Consider the following 20,994-nt stretch of genomic DNA (forward strand, 5'->3'; position numbering starts at 1 on the left):
CATAATGAAACTATTTTGCTAAGTGAGGTTTAACATAATTACGGATAAACTTCTAAAATCAAATTATCATTTACAAAATAATTAACATTTTACTACCTATTGTTATTTGGAAATTTCCCCTAAATTATATTGTGAAATATTTCCTTTTTAAAAAAAATATAATTTTTTTACACTGATTTCAAACACAAATTTTGATAACAAAGCCATTTTCAGGAGGAGTGTACAAGTCTGGATTTTGTCTAAGGGAAGAGACTATTGTAGGAGACTGCTGCAAGATATTGCATAGATTTATAGACTATTAAGCGTGTTGTCCAGATGCCCTGAAATATATGTATGTTTATGCAATAATATTTCATTTTTATTTTGCTATTGTTTAATTATGTATGTGCTTCCACTTTCCATTATGTTGTATAACTCAAAACAGGGCCCTTGGCCTCATAAAGTTAGGGATACGTTATTATTGTTTTTTTTTGTAATAGGTATGTATTTATATGAATGAATGAAAAAAAAAAAAATAAAGGAATAGCACATTTCCACCAAACTTCGAAAATAATTCATGCAAGAACTAGAAAAAAGGTATGGATTTATTTCATGACAACTTAAATCTTCAAATAATTACATTTTCGTATCTTACTTTAATCAATATAAAATCAATTTTTGAAACACAAGAAACTTACATTATATCACTCTAATAATACTTCTTGGTACCCAAAAAAAAATAAAGGAATAGCACATTTCCACCAAACTTCGAAAATAATTCATGCAAGAACTAGAAAAAAGGTATTGATTTATTTCATGACAACTTAAATCTTCAAATAATTACATTTTCTTATCTTACTTTAATCAATATAAAATCAATTTTTGAAACACAAGAAACTTACATTATATCACTCTAATAATACTTCTTGGTACCCACAAAATTTTGAAAATTGTCTTACAGTAAAATAGGAGAAACATTTTCAGTAATTATTCATATTAGACATCATAATATCCGGTGATTTAGATGAGGGATGAAACCAGCCGTGGAGACATTTAGGAGCAGGAGAAGGAGTTACAAATGTAGCTCTTCCTAATTCTTGTAGATTTTTAGCATCTAAAACCAAAAGTCCAACTTCATTTTCCCGGTTACCTCCCCACACCATGGCTGCGATTATTACACCATCATCTTCCTCCTAAAATAATGAATTAAATATAAAGCATATTTTTGAGATTTAGAACTTTTCAGAAAATAATGTATTAGAAGATTTAGAATATCATAATAAAAGTAAGAATTTTATTTCTTCAAGCACATTATTATCTACAAGCAAATGTTTATTTACATAATAGACTAGCTAATTTAGTAAATGAGGTCTAGAATTCCAACCGTCCATGCGCTCAGTAGCTGCAAGACTTGTTGTAATCTAACTTCTATTTTTATAAATTGTTTTTTTTTTTTTTTTTAAATACCACTAAATCTCTAAACTTTATTGTCAAATAAAAAATGGAAAAAGGGGCTAGATTTCTTATTATCTATGCGCTCTGTAGCTGCAAGACGTGCTGTAATCTAGCTCTTGGATATCATAATTGGAGACGAGGAACAAGAATCCCAACCGTCCATGCGCTCTGTAGCTGCAAGACGTAGTGGGATATTTATTTATTGTACAGCGCCCTTGAGGTGATTTTCACAAAAACGGCGCTATATAAATTATCCAACTATAAATAAATAGCGCATTAGTATTTTATTGCATGTAGTAATGTGAAATTGTTATTATTTACTAAAAAATTAACTAATTTCATCCTTATGAATATTTTTTATAAAGCGACCTTTTTTCTTTACACCACAAAAAAAAAATACAGCCTAAACGAGTTTATAGATTCAATGTTTACAAACTTAATTTAGTTTGCTAAATAAGATTAATAAATTTGAAATACTAGAAAATAATATGGATACAGTGAAACCCCGAAATAACGTCGTTTATTTGCGTTTTTCCGCGATTTACGTATAATTTTTATTGTCTCATTGAATTATGATTTTTTCAGTAAATTAAAAACCCAGTTTTACGTTTTTTCCTACAATTCACGTCGGATAAATTTGCAATCTACACTGAAAATTGACAGCCCGAGTCTGAAGTTAGTTTCGATAATTATACAAACTTTTTTTAAAGAAATTTATAATTTTAAAAACAGTTCAATGTATATAGCGAACATTTATTGCCGCCATTTTTGTGTTTTAGTTGTAATTTTAAAGATGGTTCATTGTGTTTTACAGACATTTATTATTTATGAATATGATATTCAAAAGGGTGCAAGAAAAAAATGATTCGAACATTGCTGCACAATTTTTCAAATAAAAAATGATTTGCTGAATTTTTTTTTTCACTACCTTCCATTTACATTTTTGTCGGTCCCGTAATTTAAGGGTTTTACTGTATTATAATTAATTAGTTATACCTTTGATCCTGGACTGGGCACAAATATTGGTTCACTGGGATAGCAATTATTTTCTTGCCATGTAATTTTAGTCTTGTTTTTTGTATCCACCTTTATCAGCTGTAACACATATATATTTTTAAATCTGCATATTATTTCATGTGAATTATTGATTGATCTTTACTTTTGTAACCAAAACCTTTTTTTCCTTCAAATAAGCTCGCAAGACATTGCAATTTAGCATGTAAAAAAAATAAATAATAATCTGAAAAACATTTTAGGTGGAATAAACATTAATAGATAAAAAAAAAACTTTGTATTTTATGGACCATTTTATTTTTTAAATGTATAAATGAAGACGCAATGTGTTGCCGAAATAGGTTGGTTTATTTAAAAAATAATGTGGTGAATAAAATACAAAAGAATTTTATTTTTATGTATTGATGTTCCACAAAAATAGTGCTCCAAACATTGAAATAATTAATGGTATTTATCACTTAAATTTGGATACCTGTCTTTTGATTTTTTGTTAAAAGCCTGTTTAGATGATCTATCAAAATCTGTTCAATGTCAAATTTTATGATTTATAATTCAATTTATTTTACCAGTAATTGAGTCTGAATAAATATAGTACGAGTGATGTGTTTTAAAACATAAATAATGAATCTTATAAGAACTCAACAACACTGTCCAACAACAATTCAGCATACTAAAATGATATAATTTTGTTTTCGCCATTAATAATTTTAAAATACAAAATAATAAAGTATTTTTCTAAAATTAAATTAATCAGATAGGAATTATAAATATAAAAAAACCTATAGGAAAGATTCATCTTAATATTAGCAAAATCATATTATAACTTACAGCTCCGGGAATTTCTGCATCCACGTCTGAGCTGATTGCATAAAAATATTGATAGGGACGACCTGTTGAAAAATAAAAACAAAAAAAATAATTAAAAAATATGTAATTCTGTAGAAGCCTCAATACCAGATGGAAAGAATATACTGCGGCCATTAAGTGGGGGTAACATAACGATTCATATAATCTTCTACATTTCATGGTAATAGATTTCTCTGAATTGTGTATAGTCGTAACTAGATACAACCTATTTTAAAGCAGACATTTTTATATACCGTCTAAAATAATAATAAAACATGACTACCTACTATTGATTAAACAATTTTCAATTATCTCTACTATAGTAGTTTTACTATAGTAAAACTACAATTATCTGGATTAATGAGTGCTAGATTTGATTGCTTTTGAAATAATACAGCGAATTTGAATCACATTAAAAACTTGAACATGTCCAGCAAAGTTAATTGCACAATTAAAAACATCTCCTTTAATTTTTGTTTCCTGATAACGATCTGGATATTTGGAAATTCGGATGACTGGAGCTCGGATAAACGAAGTTCTACTGTATTTAAAAAAAAATGTTAGCCACTCATTCATAGTCCATTTTTTTACAAATCTATCAGTTGAATCCGGGTCATGGTTTTACAATGTTGAAGCATTACTTATGCATTTTGTGTGGATAGGTTATTTTATAACTGCACCTAAATAACTAGTATATTGAGATAACGTAACATTACCTAGATATTTATCGTAATTGATTCGAGGTGTCTCACAGCCTAGTGAACAAAGTTGTTCTGGTACAACTGTTTGGGGGCCCTTTTTAGGATTTCCGCTGTCTTCTAAAGGGAGCACGTATCGCACTGGGCGACCTCTGAACATTCGTGCGTAATCTGGGTTTGTTTGCATTTCCTAAATAAAATATGAATGACTTTTTATAAAAAGTAACAATGTATAATATACCGTAAAAGCATATAGCATGATAATTAAATGTAATTTGAGACGAAACTTCCGCGGCACATAATATTACATGTGGTGTCATTGCTACTCAGGCAGCACTAGCAGTGTCCTTCCAATTTTCTTGTTTGTGAACGTATAATTGCTGTCAAGAGGAAATTTAGACAAAGTAAATAGTATATATTCAGAAATTGACATTGATTTTCAATTAAAATATATTTCTGAATTACACATGCCTCAAAACTCTATTATTAGTAAAAAAAAAACTGTAGTGATCTAAATCATTTTAATAATACGATATCGTGCGGCACTCTTCCGTAAACAAGTCAACGCCATGTTTGGCACTTTCAGCGTAGGTTGGTAGACAGAAACTAAAAATTCGCAGAAATGAAAGCATTTTTTTTGGAAGGTAAATTGAGACTGTCTTAAATTAGGTGCGTAAGTCTAAATTATTAAGTCTCAAATTGTCTCAAATCTCTACTGATAGTTATGTTTAGTAATTAGGAGAAAACTCAATTATTTTATAATTAGGTACGACTACAGTAGTTGTTTTATTACAAAAAAGTACAAACTGTGAAGATAGTGTATGCATCTTAATATTTGTTTAATGTTCTAGCCATAGAATTAAGAATAGTCCAGAAAGAGCGTAGAATCATATTTGAATACATCGGACTGAGTCCAGTAATTCCCCCACTATGCTCTACTTTCACCGCGCGCATTCGTGAGGTCGCGGCGTAATGTTGCTTGATGGGAAAAGAATTCATAACTCAAATATAAGGTTTAAAAAAGCAATCTGTTAATTTCTCTAAAATTTTATTGTGCACGCGGAAATATTGATTGACACAACAGAGTAGATAAGTAAAGGTTCATTTAATAGGAGTAATTGAATGAATGAACTTTTAACTTAAAATATAAAACAAATTTTATTTGACATGAAACGGATATTTTTATATCATGTCAAATATTATTTGATGTTTTGAAGATAATGTCAGTTAAATGTCCACCACAGAGTTGTTTAATCCGAGATCCAATTTTCATTAATTCTTTCATTAGATGAGCAAAGTAGGGTAAAAAAATTACTACTCTGGCAACACTAACGAAATTGCCATTTTGTTTCTTTTTTTTTTTTTTTTTACTTAAGTTAGTTAATATTACATTGTATATTAACTAATATATTTACAATTATAACAAAAACTTATTAAATATTTCTTACATAACTACTTCTTTGACAATTTGACAGATGGAAAAAGAATTCAATTTTTAAGTAATGCATTTGTTATATACACATTCATTTGCTAATTACACATGAAATGTGATTGCATCCTGTTTCTTTAAGGTCCTAGAAGAATTTCTACACTTTAAAAATACACAACACGGAATAGATGAATTACAATCAGGAGTTGCGTACTGAGCGACGTCTACAAAGAAACTAATGGGTCAAAACGTAAACCTACTCATTTATGAGTAGTTGAGTCGTCTTCTGTTTGATGTGAGTATGCGGTTTCTGGAATATTCTTAATCCCATGGTTCTAGCATTATACATGCCTCAAATTACACAGTCTCAATTTTGAGTTTTAAATTTGTTTTTTTTTAACGTTTTTTGAAAGAGGTTGAATTTTGTTTTTGATTGGATTTTTTTTTATTTGATGACGTAAGCGTTTCAAATTATATCATACTTTTCAAAGCTGGAAATTTGTTTTATTTAATTTCTCTTATTGTGCATGACATATTTACAATATTATTCCTGGAAACTTAATATTTTTTTCAATTTTTATTGTCTCATGGTTAAAGCAGTAAAATGCTTCATGGGAAACTACGACTTTCTTATTGTGTCTTATGTTTGAAACATTTGCAGGTTAATTGGGACAACAAAAAAAAAAAAAATTGAAGGATATTAATATGTCCACACACGTGGTATGCTTCTGTAATCTGAAGCAGACTCAAATTTGTGTTAAAATTTGAAAGTGTAATATTAAATATATAAAAAGATATAGTTAGTTGAAGTTGAAAACTGTCTCAAGTTGTATGCTTTTACGGTATTCAACAAGTAAATTTTTAATAGAAATATATCATCGGATGACTGTACCTTCATGCTTTCCACATACATACATTGCAACATGGCAGCATCTTTGTATGAGCAGATATCTATAATAACTTTGCCGTCTTGTTCGTATTGATTTACAATATGTAAGTAGAAGAAAGGGTCAGCTTGAAACGTCTTGAAAATTTCACCATCGGATCTTTTTACTACATGGAACAGTGTCTAAAATAAAAATATTTTATTAAATATAATTACTTTGTTTTACTAATTCGTGTATTTCACAACTAAGTTAAACGCCAACCTTGTGTTTGGGATACCATTTGAGGCAGCTGATGTACGGATCATTAGCCAGTTGTGTCTTGACAAATTTACACAGGGATACAGATAGTGGTTGCTCGACAATAATAAAATAATTATCTGTAATTCCTATAAACAAAATGTATCAAGTTATTAGGCGGAGTATTGGAAAAATAATCATTTCAGGGCTGGTATTTCAAACGTTCTCGCGGCCGTATTATCTCGTGTAGGCTTACATACAAAATACACGAGAAAAACTATTTTCTCGTGCCGCGAGAGCGGTTCAGAATAACACCCCAAGTAACCCCATATTTATATGCCATAAACTTATAAATCATTTAAAAAGGAATGGCTCACGCTCAGACGCTGAAGTCTTTGTAGGCATTTTTTCCAAATTATGTTTTAGCTTAATTTTAATATGTATTTTATAAAGTGTTTTTTTTGTAATTTAAATTCTATGGAAATGTATGTACGGAAAAAAAAAGATATAAAAAGGGATTGATGTAATACATTGATAAATTGTGGTAAGATTGTTTTAAAAGTTTCAGGGATGCAATTATGAATTTTCTCCATCCCCTAGGAATGATTATAATTTAATGAATTAAATGGTGTATTAAACTGTCGCAAAAACGTAAATAAAACTAATACGGTTTGGTCAATTCAACCTAATTAAGTACTTTGGATAATGCTTGAGGTCGCAAGAATGTTCTAAATGAAAATGATCACTTTGATTCCACGTGTTCATATTTTTTGACGTTTAATCATCAGAGTGGCCATTATATGAAGCAAAGTCTAGGCACTTTAAAAGAATAACATTCTTCAAATTAATCACTCTCTAGAGTCTAGAGGATAGAGAAGATCCAGAATATCACTCCAGGGCCTCGATTATGATGGGAAGATCAAATTTATCTTCAATTCTATCTACAAAGTAAAATTAAGTTTTCTGTATGAAAAATATAATATGTTCACATTTTTTTTGACGTGTTCAATTACCTGTTACCTACGAAGATATTTTGAATTGTCAAACAAATATACACACTTTCGTACATAAATATCGATATTAGTTTATACCGTCTCAGTATATACCGATGAAGATAACCGTTCATAATCGCGGCCCAGGGGTGGTATTTCAAACGTTCTCGCGGCCGTATTATCTCGTGTATTTACATACAAAATACACGAAAAAAACTGTTTTCTTGTAATAGAGCTTTTGCTCTATACAATAGAGCTAAAGGACTTCTCTAGATAATTATTAATCTGAGATTAAAGCTTACACATTTTTTATATTTCTTTCGATGTACTGAAAACCAACAGGTCTAAAGTTTGTATTTCCAAGTAGGTGACAAAATTCGGTACCAATACCAAATTCAAATTCAAATTAATTTATTTTACCAAAATATCATTCCAAAAAAATATATATTTAAGGCATTGTTATATTGGGATAAAATGCAATAAAGAGCTATGGTTCGACATTATCATACTCTTTAACGGCAAGAGTATTTGCCTCTAACACAAAGTTTCACTGATGTGAGAGATGTCTATCTCCAAAGTGATAATGTTCAGCTACCCGACTGAGCTTCTAATCGGCATAACTAGAAACAGGTTGGTTTTGGAAGCCGGGAGGTAAAACAGTCTGTGCTGACGCTGTCGGAAATAACCATCAAGAACATAAAAATTTATTCTCTCTAAAATGACTTAGATACGAAAGATACTCACCAAAAGTGTGCATGTATCCGGGGTGAAGGGGCCATCTAACAGGGATATTGGCAACCCTGCATGCGCTGTCAAACATATTTCCTATAAATAATAATAATACATCATTTTCAACAAAAAAAATACTGGATTTCTTCAATGTTTAATTGCTGATCCACATATATAGTATCTAAGATGTAGCAAATAATAAGCTTACCATCTCTCACATTTGGAAAATGGACAACTGTATACACAGGACCTTTCTTTGAGGCAGCCATTCCTAAATTATAGACATCACCTAGAACCGTGAAAACATTATTTACCTATTTTTAAAAACTTGTACTGCACCAACTACTAATGACATTTTGTTAAATCGACAAAATTTTTGTACCATTTGGCAAAACGTGCGGATGAGATGTGTGGTTTATAATAGAAATATTGTCTGCCACATTAATTCTTCCCGTTGTTTCCAATGTCTCTGGATTTATTCTAAAATGAAGATAAAAGTAATAAAATAAATATAAAACAACATTGTTTTTAACCACGTATTATTTTTCTTCTACGGACCGGATTCAAAGCTACACAAGCTTCTTTATCAAAGCACACTTAACTAATGAATTGTATCCTATTTTATTTTTACAGTGACTAATAAATATTACATCGATACATATAGAGCTAATAAGTAAATTCTTTTTGTCATGTTGCTCTTTAAAAGATGGAAAGTGTGAAGTGAGATGGATACGATCTTTAAAACTAGACAGGAGTGGATAAAAAGAAATATTGTTTATTTAGTTAATTATTGTTTTTCTTATTATAAATCGCTTTTTTAACTTCTAAGATTTTCAAGTGGTCAAATTTTAATATTTTCAACAAAAATAACTTTTATTCCAGTGTCTTTATTAAAGTTATGAATACTTTCTATCAGATGGTTTACGACTTCAGAAAAATATTATTTAAGCACCTTAAGTGTTCTTTTACTCTAATTCTAGTATTAAAGTTTCTTTTAGTTTTTCCAATTTAGATTGAATCGCAACCATTATAATTTAATTGGTATTCGCCAGATTCATTACATTTACGGATTTTATCTTTGTGATTTTTCACAATGTTCCTAGACTTTTGTTAGTTGTATAAAATGCAGGTTTAATGTTTGATGGTAGGAAATAAGACAATTGTTTAGAAAAAAATACATTAATAAAAATAATCCGCCTCCATTGTTTAGGTGGGTTAGTTTTATTTATTGTAGAAGCAGAATACAAATATGTATTTATAAGTTTGCATTTTTGTATTATTTGTTAAAAACAAAAGTATTTTATATTTATTTTATTGTAATGAAAAACCACAAAGTTAGCGCTTCAAATATAAAAGAACATAAAATTGATTAAATGTATAGTTTTCATGTAATTTAAGTATGTACCTATAATATGTATGTACATAACAATAAAACAAAAAAAATATACATCCCGAGAACCGTAACTATCATTTATTTTTTACTCGTTTTCTTTCTTGGACATTCTTCCTGTCTCCTTCCAAACTCCTACCTGATTCAACATTCCTCATCACATAATGTGTATAACGAAATAATTTTTGTAAAAAAATATCTAACGAAAAACAGCCGTAATTCGAAAATATGTGTATATTTACATAAATTTAAATATACGTTTTCGAAGATATTGTTTTCAGCAATAAGTCCTCCCAATAAATGTTTATATTTTTGTACTACAAGTTTAAATAAACAAATATTTCATTTATTACAACACTAATCATCACACTACCACACTAGATAATTTAATTTGGTTACAAAGACAGAAAAAATAATGTCCCTACTCTACGTGAATTCGGTTAAAATATAAATAAAACAGTCAAACAAATATTTACAAATTATTTTTATACATTTGACTTTTTCACTCACTTTACTTCACACACGAAACTCAGTATTCAAAATTTTATGTGTATTTTAATATCAAAAACTTAATTTCAAAATTTATTTTGGTTGTCTAACCTGTGTATGATGGGGCTCTCTGTAAAAGTATAAAACTCATCTCCGAAGGGGTAAACTGATATCATGGCATTATCAGACATCCCTTCCCCGGGTTTAAACATTGTTGACACTCTGTTGGTAAAATATGAATGTTAGTAAATATTTTAGATGAAAAAAAAGGTATATTTTTTAAATTTCAGCTATTGTCTTTTTTTAAATCCATTAAGGCGTTTTTATATATTTCCTTTCGATACCCATTTTAATTGAAACAATAAAAAACTACATATAAGAAAGTTTTTTCAGTTTTTTCATGGCTTAAAAAACAACGAATCTCGTGTTTTCTCCGTATGTAGGTTTTATTTTACGAAATTTATTTTTATTTATTTAATTTTATAATAAGCCCAAGGGGCATTTACAAAAAATGTACAGATAAGTACAAACATAGTAAGTAATAATTAAAAAAATAAACAACGCTTTTTTGTATACATGTAGAAACAATAAAAAGTATATTGCGATGCAAAATAAAAAGTGAAACTTTACAGAGTAAAAAAAATAAAATATATGGATATAAGAAAAGTAATTGAATTAAAAAGCAAATTGTAAATAATTTGTAAAGAATTTAAACAAAAAAATATATATATATACTTTATATTAAGATAATAGTGATTATTTCATTCTTGTATTTAGTTAGGTATGCATTTATAAATGCATACCTAACTAAATACAATTAAGCAGTTTCAGTTTTCTTTTTTTCTGTTATTGTTATATTAGTACATAACTACTTATACTTTAAAACATAAAAAAATATCCATCTTAGAACAGTCTGAGCCATGTTAGATAGAGACTACCCTAACCAGAGAACGCTCCTATTCAATTTTCTAATTCACTAGTTTTGTATAGATTCCTTGGTATTAAATATGTATACTTATTTGTGAAATAAACTGATAAGGAATAAATAAATAAATAGTGTAGAGCATTTACTCCTGTTAGACCGCAATATGCGTAGCTTACTGTTCGTGATACACGTTTTGAACATTTTTAACAGTACAGGTAACGGCTTTGCTGGTGTCAATATTGGAATTACGACGGTCATCCACAAAATAAGCTTAAAGCATTAATGTGGGATCGAAAAAAGCTTACATTTAATTCAAATTCACGGGATAATTCACAAATACATTGAACTATTTTTCAACCGCCGTCGAGATCAAAACATTTCTGTAGTCGGAGCACCAGTTTTTGCATGCCAGTGTGATAGAAATCCGCCGCTGACTGTTTCGGCTGCTTCTTCGCTGCTTCTTTGAACTCCTGATCGTTGGAAAAACGTATCCCACCTAAAACCTTTGAGTTGAGTGAAAAGGTGATAATCCGAAGGCTCCAAGTCGGGTGAATAGGGGAAGTGGGTGACAATATGCCATCTAAACTATGTCAACAGCTCCTGTGTAACTCTGGCGTTGTCATGTAGGAGGCTTACTCCTCGGGTCAGCATTCCACTTCTGTGGTTCCGTATGATTCTTTTGAAATTTTTTAGGGTATTGCAAAAAGCCTCTGCACGAATGGTAGTCCATTTAGGAATAAAATCAACCAAAAGAAACCCCCTACGGTCCCAGAAAGCAGATGCCACAACTTTTCCGGTTGAATGGGTCGTTTTGAACTTCTTGGTATATGAGGAAGATGAAAAACGCCACTGAAGTAATTATTTTTTGGATTCTGGGACATTTTGTCGACTCATCACATCACTACCATAAATTTCCACGAGCTTCCGATGGATGTTCTAGGTACACGTCAGGTGCGCCAACTTTGTAACATAACATTTCCCGCGGCCTCAAGAGCCTTTGTAACCTTATTTTGTGGATGACCCCCGTAGACAGCTGAATAAATAATAATGTGGCTTTCTCAATTCGCATATGTAATATCCACATGCACAACGAAATATGCAAACCTAAAAAAAAGGTGAAGCTCATTTTACGAAAGTATCTATCTAGGTTTAGATTACAGTAAATAAAAACCTGTCAAATATGGAATGGCATGGATCGGGGACGGCTTTAGTTCCAAACTCCGTGACGACTATTCGTTTAGCGCTTCTGTTAAGCTGCCATGCTTTGGAACGCAGAAAGCGGCACTGGTACGTCACCTCGCCGCTCTCAATCGCAAACCTGCAATGATCATAATTATAATAATAGATCTTTATTTACCATAACATACATTGTGATACGTACAGAATAATCAAACAAAAATATACATGGTTGAATGGCGGACTCATTACAAACGCAAAGAAAATATAAACGGTACAAATATCACATTAGTTATGGTGCTTATGGTCCGCCTCATCTTTCAACCATTCGTGAATAGTAACATAACATTAATTTACTTATCAAAAACACTTAAACACTTTAGTTTAATTGATTTCCTTTTATTTTTGTAGCTTATTCTATATTTTTACGGCCATGCATATATCTTTGAATATTTTATTTTTTTTGCCAATGGAATTTTTAATTTACTATTTTTCCTGGCGTTGTGAAAGTGACTTTTTCCAGCTTACAGAAATATTCAGGTCAAATGAATTAATCAATTAATTCAATCCAATCAAATTAACATTACCCTAAATACATACCTACCTTAAATATCCCTCGTGTCATGTGAAAGCAACATTATTCGATTACACCCCTAATCGTAATCGTTAAAAATGTAACATTCGTTAAATAATAACTGTTATCTTGTTACCAACTCGTTCCCAAAAAAAGCTTTCTAAATTTGGCTAAGGCACTAATAATTCCTGAAAACAATTGTGTACCTTAAAGGATAAACAACGGGAGTCACGTTGGATGAAATGTTCAGGATACAAGATTTTGTGGTTATGATTGATTGATTGTGATTTTGTGATAAAGAGCTTTCAATGTAAAATAATTATTATTTTGATAAAAGAAGAACATATTTATATAACATATCTGCGACTGTTGTTATTTTTTGCACTAAAACAAACTGAACTTAAGGATTTTATTTCAACTTAAAAAAGCATTTTTATGATAAAGTTTTTTCGTGTTTTATTCACTAATAAAATAGCTTATTGCGATAATATCTGCATGTTTTACTTCAAAATGGCGAAAAATGTACAAAATTAATTGGTCGTGACGATTATGAAACATTTGTTAGCTTAAAAAAACTTCAAGGATACGGAAAAAAACATTTTTCTGTCTTGATTATGCCATAACCGACAAACTGATTAAATAATAGAATTTTTTTGCTACTATTTTTTCTCTATCTATCTACTCATTGTTTTGGTCATATAACCCTAATTATGATATTTTCATAACTACTAGTTATATTTTAGTGAATTGACGTAAAACGGATATACTTAGGTACTCATCAGTAAAATGATAGATGATTATATATCAACAATATTTTGAGTTTGTTCAAATTTTTGTAGACAAGGACTGGATTAAACTCCCTGGGGAGCTGTTTATATTAACATATTACAACAGAGATGAAGAACATTTAAGAGAAGGTAATATAGAACTCTAGGCATCTACAGAGCTTATGACATGTCAATGGATGGTTTAAGTAGCCACTTTACACACTGTGTAACATTCATCATTCTGCCCATATTTTAACATCTATATTTCTTCAATTCTTTAATCTTTTGATGTTTGTGAAGTTAAATAGATGAAACCTTTATTTATGCGGGTAAGATTTATCTAATTGAATTATTTCACCTGCATACTAGGCAACCCCTGAAAATGTTATTTTTTCAATTTCTATACTTCTTCATGGACCAGGTGGATTTATCAACAATAATAACATTATTATACTATATAAGTGTTAAGTGTCCTCACCCCAGTGAGGTCATATTATTTTTACTATAGTTTTTCGTTTGTAAGAGTAAAATATGAATAAATAAATACTGTATATATATATATATATAGTATATATATTATACTATACTATTATAACATTATAAATTATAAAAATTGATAACTGACCTATGAAGTAGAGCCGAACTGTCAAACAAATGCTTAAACTCCATATCTCCCACTTTAATAGACCCTGGGCCGTTCCTCAGCAGGGATCCTCGAAGCCAAAGTGGGATTTTACCTGGTAAAAGTAAAGTCTTTCAGAAAATCAGTGGATCTAAGTTTCCAGCCACGTCCACGTCCCGATCAAGGAATTCGTTACGGTTAAATTCAAAGTCTCAATAAAAAACTACGTTAGGCCTAGTTGTTTGATTATAGGTAAATCAATTAAAAAATATAGTGATTTAGAAAGAGATACTTTGACCCTTTTCGTACATGAAAAATTAAAGAAAAAACTTAGGGATTGTTTTAAACTAACTTTAAAAAAGGTCAAATAACCAGGCACCAGGACCCATATAAATATAATAGTGTTGAAAAAATGAGAAAACAATTGAACTGGATAGGAATAAAGAAAAGACTATTGTATAATGTATTTGTATTTATATATAAAGTGTTTAATAATCTCATGCCAAAGTATTTTATAAGTGAAATTATATTAAATAGAAATGTACATAAATATAGGACAAGAAATAGAAATAGGATAAGACTACTACTTAAGAAAAAAACAAAATCACAAAATAGCTTAATGTATAAAGGGTTAAAACTGTATGATGAGATGCCTGAAAGTATGAAGAATGAAAGAAAACTTACGGATTTAAAAAAAAAATGTTATGTTTATTGTAATAATGTAGTTATGTAAGAAATATTTAATAAGTATTTGTTATAATTGTAAATATATTAGTTAATATACAATGTAATATTAACTAACTTAAGTAAATAAATAAAAATAAATATACATTTATGTTTTTTTTTTAAAATATATTTTACGCCCCATGATTAAAATCGAAAAAAACAAATATGTACCTACATAAAAATATCTCGTTAGAACTAAATTCAAGCTAAATTTTACAATAAAATAAATAACATATAAAAATGTATTAGGTAAATCAGATAAAATAATAAAAACATCACTGAATTGAATACCTCATAAATAATAGAGTTCGTTAATTTTGACCTCATTGGAAGAATAACATTTATCATAAGTATTGTTCACAATAATTTATTAGTGAAGTGAATGCCGAAGAAAATTTTCAAAATTATTCTGACCTAAATTTCATGCAACAGAGGGAAAACACTTATGAGAAGGTAATATGGAAATTTAGGCATTGGCAGGGCTTATGACCTGTCATTGACTGGATAAGGTAGTCACTTTACACACTGTGTAACATTCACCATTCTGCCCATCTTTGAAAATCCAAATTTCCTCAACTCCTCTATTTGCTGACTTTAAGTAAAAGATCTGAAACCTTTATCATGTGGGTGAGATTCATCTGGCTGAACCAATTCACCAACTACGTAACGCCCGAAAACAATTTTTCGATTTTTATACTTCTTCTTATACCAGTTAATTTAATCAACGATGTTTTGAGTATGTCCAAGATCTAAATAACTCTCTAGGAGGGAAATCCAGCCTGTCTGCAAACATGTGGACATACTCTGAACATTGTTGGTTATTCTGACCTGTTTGGCATCCTCGTTTTGGCTTGACGATTTCTTCTTCACATGAACGTAACCACACGGAGGCGTCAGTGTTGGGGTACAATTTGGTGGGCTGTGTATCTTCATTGTTATTCTGTTCATAAATGTAAAAAAATGTTTGAAGACCACATGGCGAACAACGTGGTAACGAGCATGTAAAAAAACTATAAATTCTTAAATGGAGCTCGAACCTCGGACCTCTGATCCGCGAGTCCGCAGCACTAGCCACTGGACCACAACCCGGTTTATTAAGACCCGTGTCCCAACCATATAAGACTAAAGCCCCATGTTGAGTTGGGCCGAATAATTCAGCACAATAACAATATTATTAAAAACAAGAACATCATTAAAAAATAACACATGGCACACCAACATAAAAATATCAAACAAACATTTGATTTACATGAAACAACTCAACTCAATATTAGTGAGAATGTTCTTGCCATGGGGTTTTTCATTTATTAGGGCATATTTTTTCAGTGAACTATATTAGTCATATGATTCATATTTAAAGCATTAACTTTGTGGTCAAACATTTAACTTAATGTTATTAAATATTTGTATGAAACCACTTACCGACTTTTCTATGTCTACCGGCTTCGAGACGCACCCGTCTCTTTGTCAGGATAAAAATTAAACCAACATGTTAAACCCACTATACACCTTCACTATAGTTGTTACACAAAAATATAAAACCAACGCCTTTCAATATAGCCCGTCATACAATGTTCCATTGTAATAATCACCCTAAACCTATTAAACTCAAGCCCCTCAATCCATACCCCCTCCCCTTTTTCAACTATATTTCAAATAAAATAAAATATTTTCATAATCTAATCAGTGCATGTTTGTCCTAATCAGTGCATGTACTTATTAAAATCCACGTCGTGTTGGTTTTATATTTTTGTGCAACAGCTGTGGTGAAGGTGTATAGCGGGTTTTGCGTGTTAGTTTGATTGGTGTCCTGACGAAGAAAAGGGTGCGTCTCGAAACCGGTAGACATAGAAAAGTCGGTAAGTGGTTTTGTACAAATAGTTATTAACATTTGGTATATAAGTCATTTTTTAATTATTTTTTTCATTTAAGAAGGTAAACATGAACAGAAAAAAATATATATAAAAGGAAAAATAATGAAACCCACTAAATCGCGAAACCGGCTTGTCAGCAGGTTTCTTATTTTTCCTTTACAAAGAAAAACGTCACAGAAATTATATAAATTTAAAAAGTAAAATAAACATTATTAAGAACTAAAAGCACACGTATTTTTTCACAAAATTTATATGAAATACAATAGAAACACATTCTCTCATATCAACAATTCTTATGTCTCTCCTTTTGTACCTGATGATGCAGTGGGCACTGCATTGGTACAGCAATATTATCTGAATCATTTGTTACATACGGGAAAGATTTACGAAAGTTCTTATTTTAAAAATGTAATATCGCCGTGAAATAAAAAAAAACTTAATAGTATTTATTGCGACCTCGCCGGAGATTGAATCCAAAGTAGCAAAACAAGCTTACTACTAGACACCGACGCGACGCGGAGAAATTTGAAATTCGAAAATATTTTTTGCTTTTGATTAGGTCCACAACCTATAATTCTTAATTTTACATAACTTATGATGAATATCAATTGAGCGTTGTTATGCAGAAAGCATCCAGCCATATAAAAGTGGAACTGAGATAACCAATGAATACTGTTAACGAAAAGGCGGGCTGTAAATGAAAAACGAATTTTATTCAGTTTTGTGATTGGGAAATATTTGAAGAAAGGATAGGAACATGAAATGGATACCTACCTTTGATATGATGTGCATGTTCTTCAATCTTAACCACTGCGTGATGAAATGCACTATGAATTGTAACGATGTTTACAACGACGCGCGACGAATCCCAGCACTTTTTTTTCAATTTTATGTGAAGTTAAAAATGTTGTTTGGTTTTAGTTCTAAATCCGAATCTTCTAATTTTGAATTTCTTCTATCTTGATGTTAGGTAGGTACCATAAGGATGGGTCAATGAAAGGATTTGAACGAAAGGTAATTGGCCAGGAATAGTATCGATAAATGCTGTTATTTACTTTACAAATACATTTTTTTTAAAATATTACAAACAACAATCTAATTTTGTATTTGACCAGTTTGGATGATTTTGAAAGTACCTAAAGATTTTTCTTGTGCTGTAGGTGTTTTCTGCAAATTGAGAAATGCCGTTTTTGTAGTCGACACCATTTTTACAAGGTGATTATTATAGTTTTTTTTGTATGAAAGCGGTCTGGCTGTTTTTAGCAGAACACAGAATTAAATTTACTGCACTCGATAACACCAATATTTAATGCTTTCAAAATTGTGGACTGGATGCTTTTTGCATAACTACGTTCAATCAAACATAATATTATTTAACAAATTACAACAGGGATGGAAAACATTTTAGCGAAACAAATATGGAAGTCTAGGCATTTATAGGGCTTATAACATATCATTGGCTGGTTTGAGTGGCCACTTTACGCACTGTGTAACTAAATTCAAAATATTGTAATAAAACCAACTGGTCCAAGAAGAAGTTTAAAAACTGAAAAATTGATTTCAGGCATTGACTAGTATGTGAAATTATTTTATCAGGTGAATCTCTTCACAAAAATAAAGGTTTCAGCTTTTTAACTTCAATAAAATCAACAGATGGAAGAATCGGAGAAGTGGATGGTCAAACATAGAAAACCAGCCAATAACAGCCAACTAAAATGTTCTCTCCATACCTGTTGTAATTTGTTAATGTTAACCCCCCGGTTAACGTTTCACCATGGGGGTGAAATCCAGTCTTTTGTTAATAAAATTTGGAAAAACTCAAAATATTGTAATGATATTATTTCTCCCAAACTGAATCGAAATTTGTATTATATAGACTGTTTAAAATAAAAAAATGGTAACACAAGGATACGGTTAAGAAGATATGACGAGTATATTTAGTTCCAGAAAAATTAGGCCGGTCCACCAAATACGACAAAAAATATTTGAAAAAAAAATTGACTTGAATTTTTCTCGAAGCTAACTTATACCTGGAAATAGTCAGTTTCATAGAAATGTATGGTGTAAATATTTAAAATAAAGTACCAAGTAAGTAAAATGAAATCGTACTTTCTTATTTCATTTACATTTTTTAGATCTTAATTTTAATATGTACTTTTAATTTTCTTATTATTTTATTTTTTCTGTAGATATGAATTGAAATTCTCGATTTACTTTACTTTGTTTAATTTATTTTGATTACATTTATGAGCGCACACTATTTATATATGTCTATTTTTTTTTCTTATATTTAAAATATATTTAAGTAAATTACTATTCTTTAATTTTAATTGTATTATTTTCTTACTTAAAAAAAATAAAAAAATCTTTAAACTATTTTTATGTTTATTATTTTATACGTATACAGTATTATGTCTGTACTCTTCTTATTTGATTTTTAATTAAAACTAATGTCTGAGCACCCGATGACAAACTATTATTGAATAGTTTATCGGGACAAAATATATCTTAATACTTTGTTTTCTTTATAATGCATTAATATTGTAATAATATGTATATTTTATTGAATAAAGACTCTATAAAAAAATAAAATAACATGTGCGTCTTTGTTGTTCTCAATATGTGTTATTTTCTAAATGTAAATATTATTTATGTCCCAAATTGAGTTGTTGTAACTCCTAGGAATGTAATTCATCGTATTATACTTGTAAAATACTTTTTAAATAAAATAAAAAAATCTATGTAATGTGATAAACAACTTGATTTACCATATTTTGTAGATAATCAGTTTGAGAAAAGAACCCAACAGTTATGAATATTATTATATTATTTTTTTAAAGAAGCATTTGTGTTCTTATACATTACCTAAATATTTCAATTTTGGGGAGCATTTTCAATGAGTCGTAAATAACTCACCATTAAAAAACGGAAATCAATAATAACTATTCGTGTTTATCCTAAAATCTACGTTATGTCCGATTCGAGAATACATTTTAGAACGCTATTAAATAAGATATGAATATGTGAAATACCTTGGCCATGTTTGAAATTTAACAGGTGTCTGGGAAAAACAATGGCTATTCGAGGTTTTGCAATCCACCCAACCTGCTTGCGAGTAAGTGCGATACTAGCTAGGAAATGAGACTTTCTTCCTTTATGTTTGAGATCCACAGAACAAAACGAAATCTAAATTTAAGGTAGTCCGTTGAAAAGAATATTGTCAATCGAAGATTCTTCCAGGAGAATTCAGTATTTTTTACTCGATGCCCTTAAATTATAGAGTAACTCACAGCTTATTTGGTGTCTAGATAAGTAAAGACTTGATTTTGCCTGTCAGCATAATTTTCCGAAGCTTTTCCTTTATACAGAAGGATTGTGTGGATCAAGCTGTTTAAAATAGGTACCTATGAATATAATTTATTTATATTTTTAAGTTGATTTAGTACTACGACTATTATGTTATTTTCTTAGTCTAATATTAAATTTGACTAATATGTATCAAACATATTTATTCTAACAACATTGCCTTTTCTCAATATTTATTTACACGCCTATTATTTATCTCATATACCTATACTAAAATTTCATACTACAATTTTATTAATAAATTTTAACCAAAATTTGATTCCTCGATTGGTTTTTGTATTTTTTTATTGATTTCTAAAATTAAAAAATGTGGCTGTTAGGTTAAAAACGTATTTTTTGTGGTCATAATCACCATCTTTTTATATTCAACAAAAAAATATTTTTTTTCTAAAGAAAGTGCTTTTTTTTCAAGTCAAGCATTTTTAGACTGAATTATCTTGTTTAGATTTTACGTAATCAAATAAATAAATTTTATTGCTTGGCTTAGTAATTATATTGTTTATTATATAATGGTAGTAGAGTTTTTAATAATGGTGAGATTATATAATAGGATTCTTTTCCACGTAACTTAAAAATAACTTAAATACAAAAATAAATCAAACATAATTAACTACACCGTTGGGACTTACGTGCGAATGAAAGCTCGAAGGAGGGATATGATTGATTAAAAAATAGTGTAATATTGATTGATTTAAAAGTATTTTTTTAAAAACATTCTTTTTTTTTAATAAGTCAATATTTGCATTCTTATGATTTACCAAAAAATGACAATTTTGGGTAAATTTTCTTTAAGTCATAAAAAACCTTATTTGAAAAGTG

At 29.6% G+C, this 20,994-nt stretch overlaps 1 protein-coding gene and 1 long non-coding RNA gene across 3 annotated transcripts; one reads left to right on the forward strand and one right to left on the reverse strand.

Annotated features, from left to right (window-relative positions):
- Window positions 1-566: 566 nt before the first annotated feature.
- LOC148273629 (carotenoid isomerooxygenase-like) lies at window positions 567-19,921 on the reverse strand. Of its 2 annotated transcripts, XM_088238413.1 has the most exons (14): window positions 19,842-19,921; window positions 15,764-15,875; window positions 14,213-14,324; window positions 12,242-12,388; window positions 10,257-10,367; window positions 8,649-8,746; window positions 8,475-8,555; window positions 8,282-8,362; window positions 6,570-6,694; window positions 6,314-6,490; window positions 4,011-4,182; window positions 3,277-3,338; window positions 2,431-2,529; window positions 567-1,172 (listed from the first exon to the last, which is right to left on the reverse strand). In XM_088238413.1, exons 1-14 carry the CDS (start codon window positions 19,848-19,850, stop codon window positions 960-962), a joined length of 1,599 nt encoding a protein of 532 aa, XP_088094539.1. In that variant the 5' UTR covers window positions 19,851-19,921; the 3' UTR covers window positions 567-959. The 2 variants fall into 2 exon arrangements, 1 of the variants encoding a protein (XP_088094539.1); XR_015824522.1 differs by lacking the exon at window positions 4,011-4,182 and having other exon boundaries at window positions 1,133-1,172.
- Window positions 5,226-6,142, forward strand: LOC148273630 (uncharacterized). Its single transcript, XR_015824523.1, has 3 exons — window positions 5,226-5,289; window positions 5,564-5,716; window positions 6,083-6,142. It is a non-coding gene; the product is annotated as an uncharacterized LOC148273630 (long non-coding RNA).
- Window positions 19,922-20,994: the final 1,073 nt, after the last annotated feature.

This window comes from Micrasema longulum, unplaced genomic scaffold, assembly GCF_059751315.1.
Source record: "Micrasema longulum isolate JH-2025_06_02 unplaced genomic scaffold, ASM5975131v1 h1tg001893l, whole genome shotgun sequence".
NCBI classification, from domain to species: Eukaryota; Metazoa; Arthropoda; class Insecta; order Trichoptera; family Brachycentridae; genus Micrasema; species Micrasema longulum.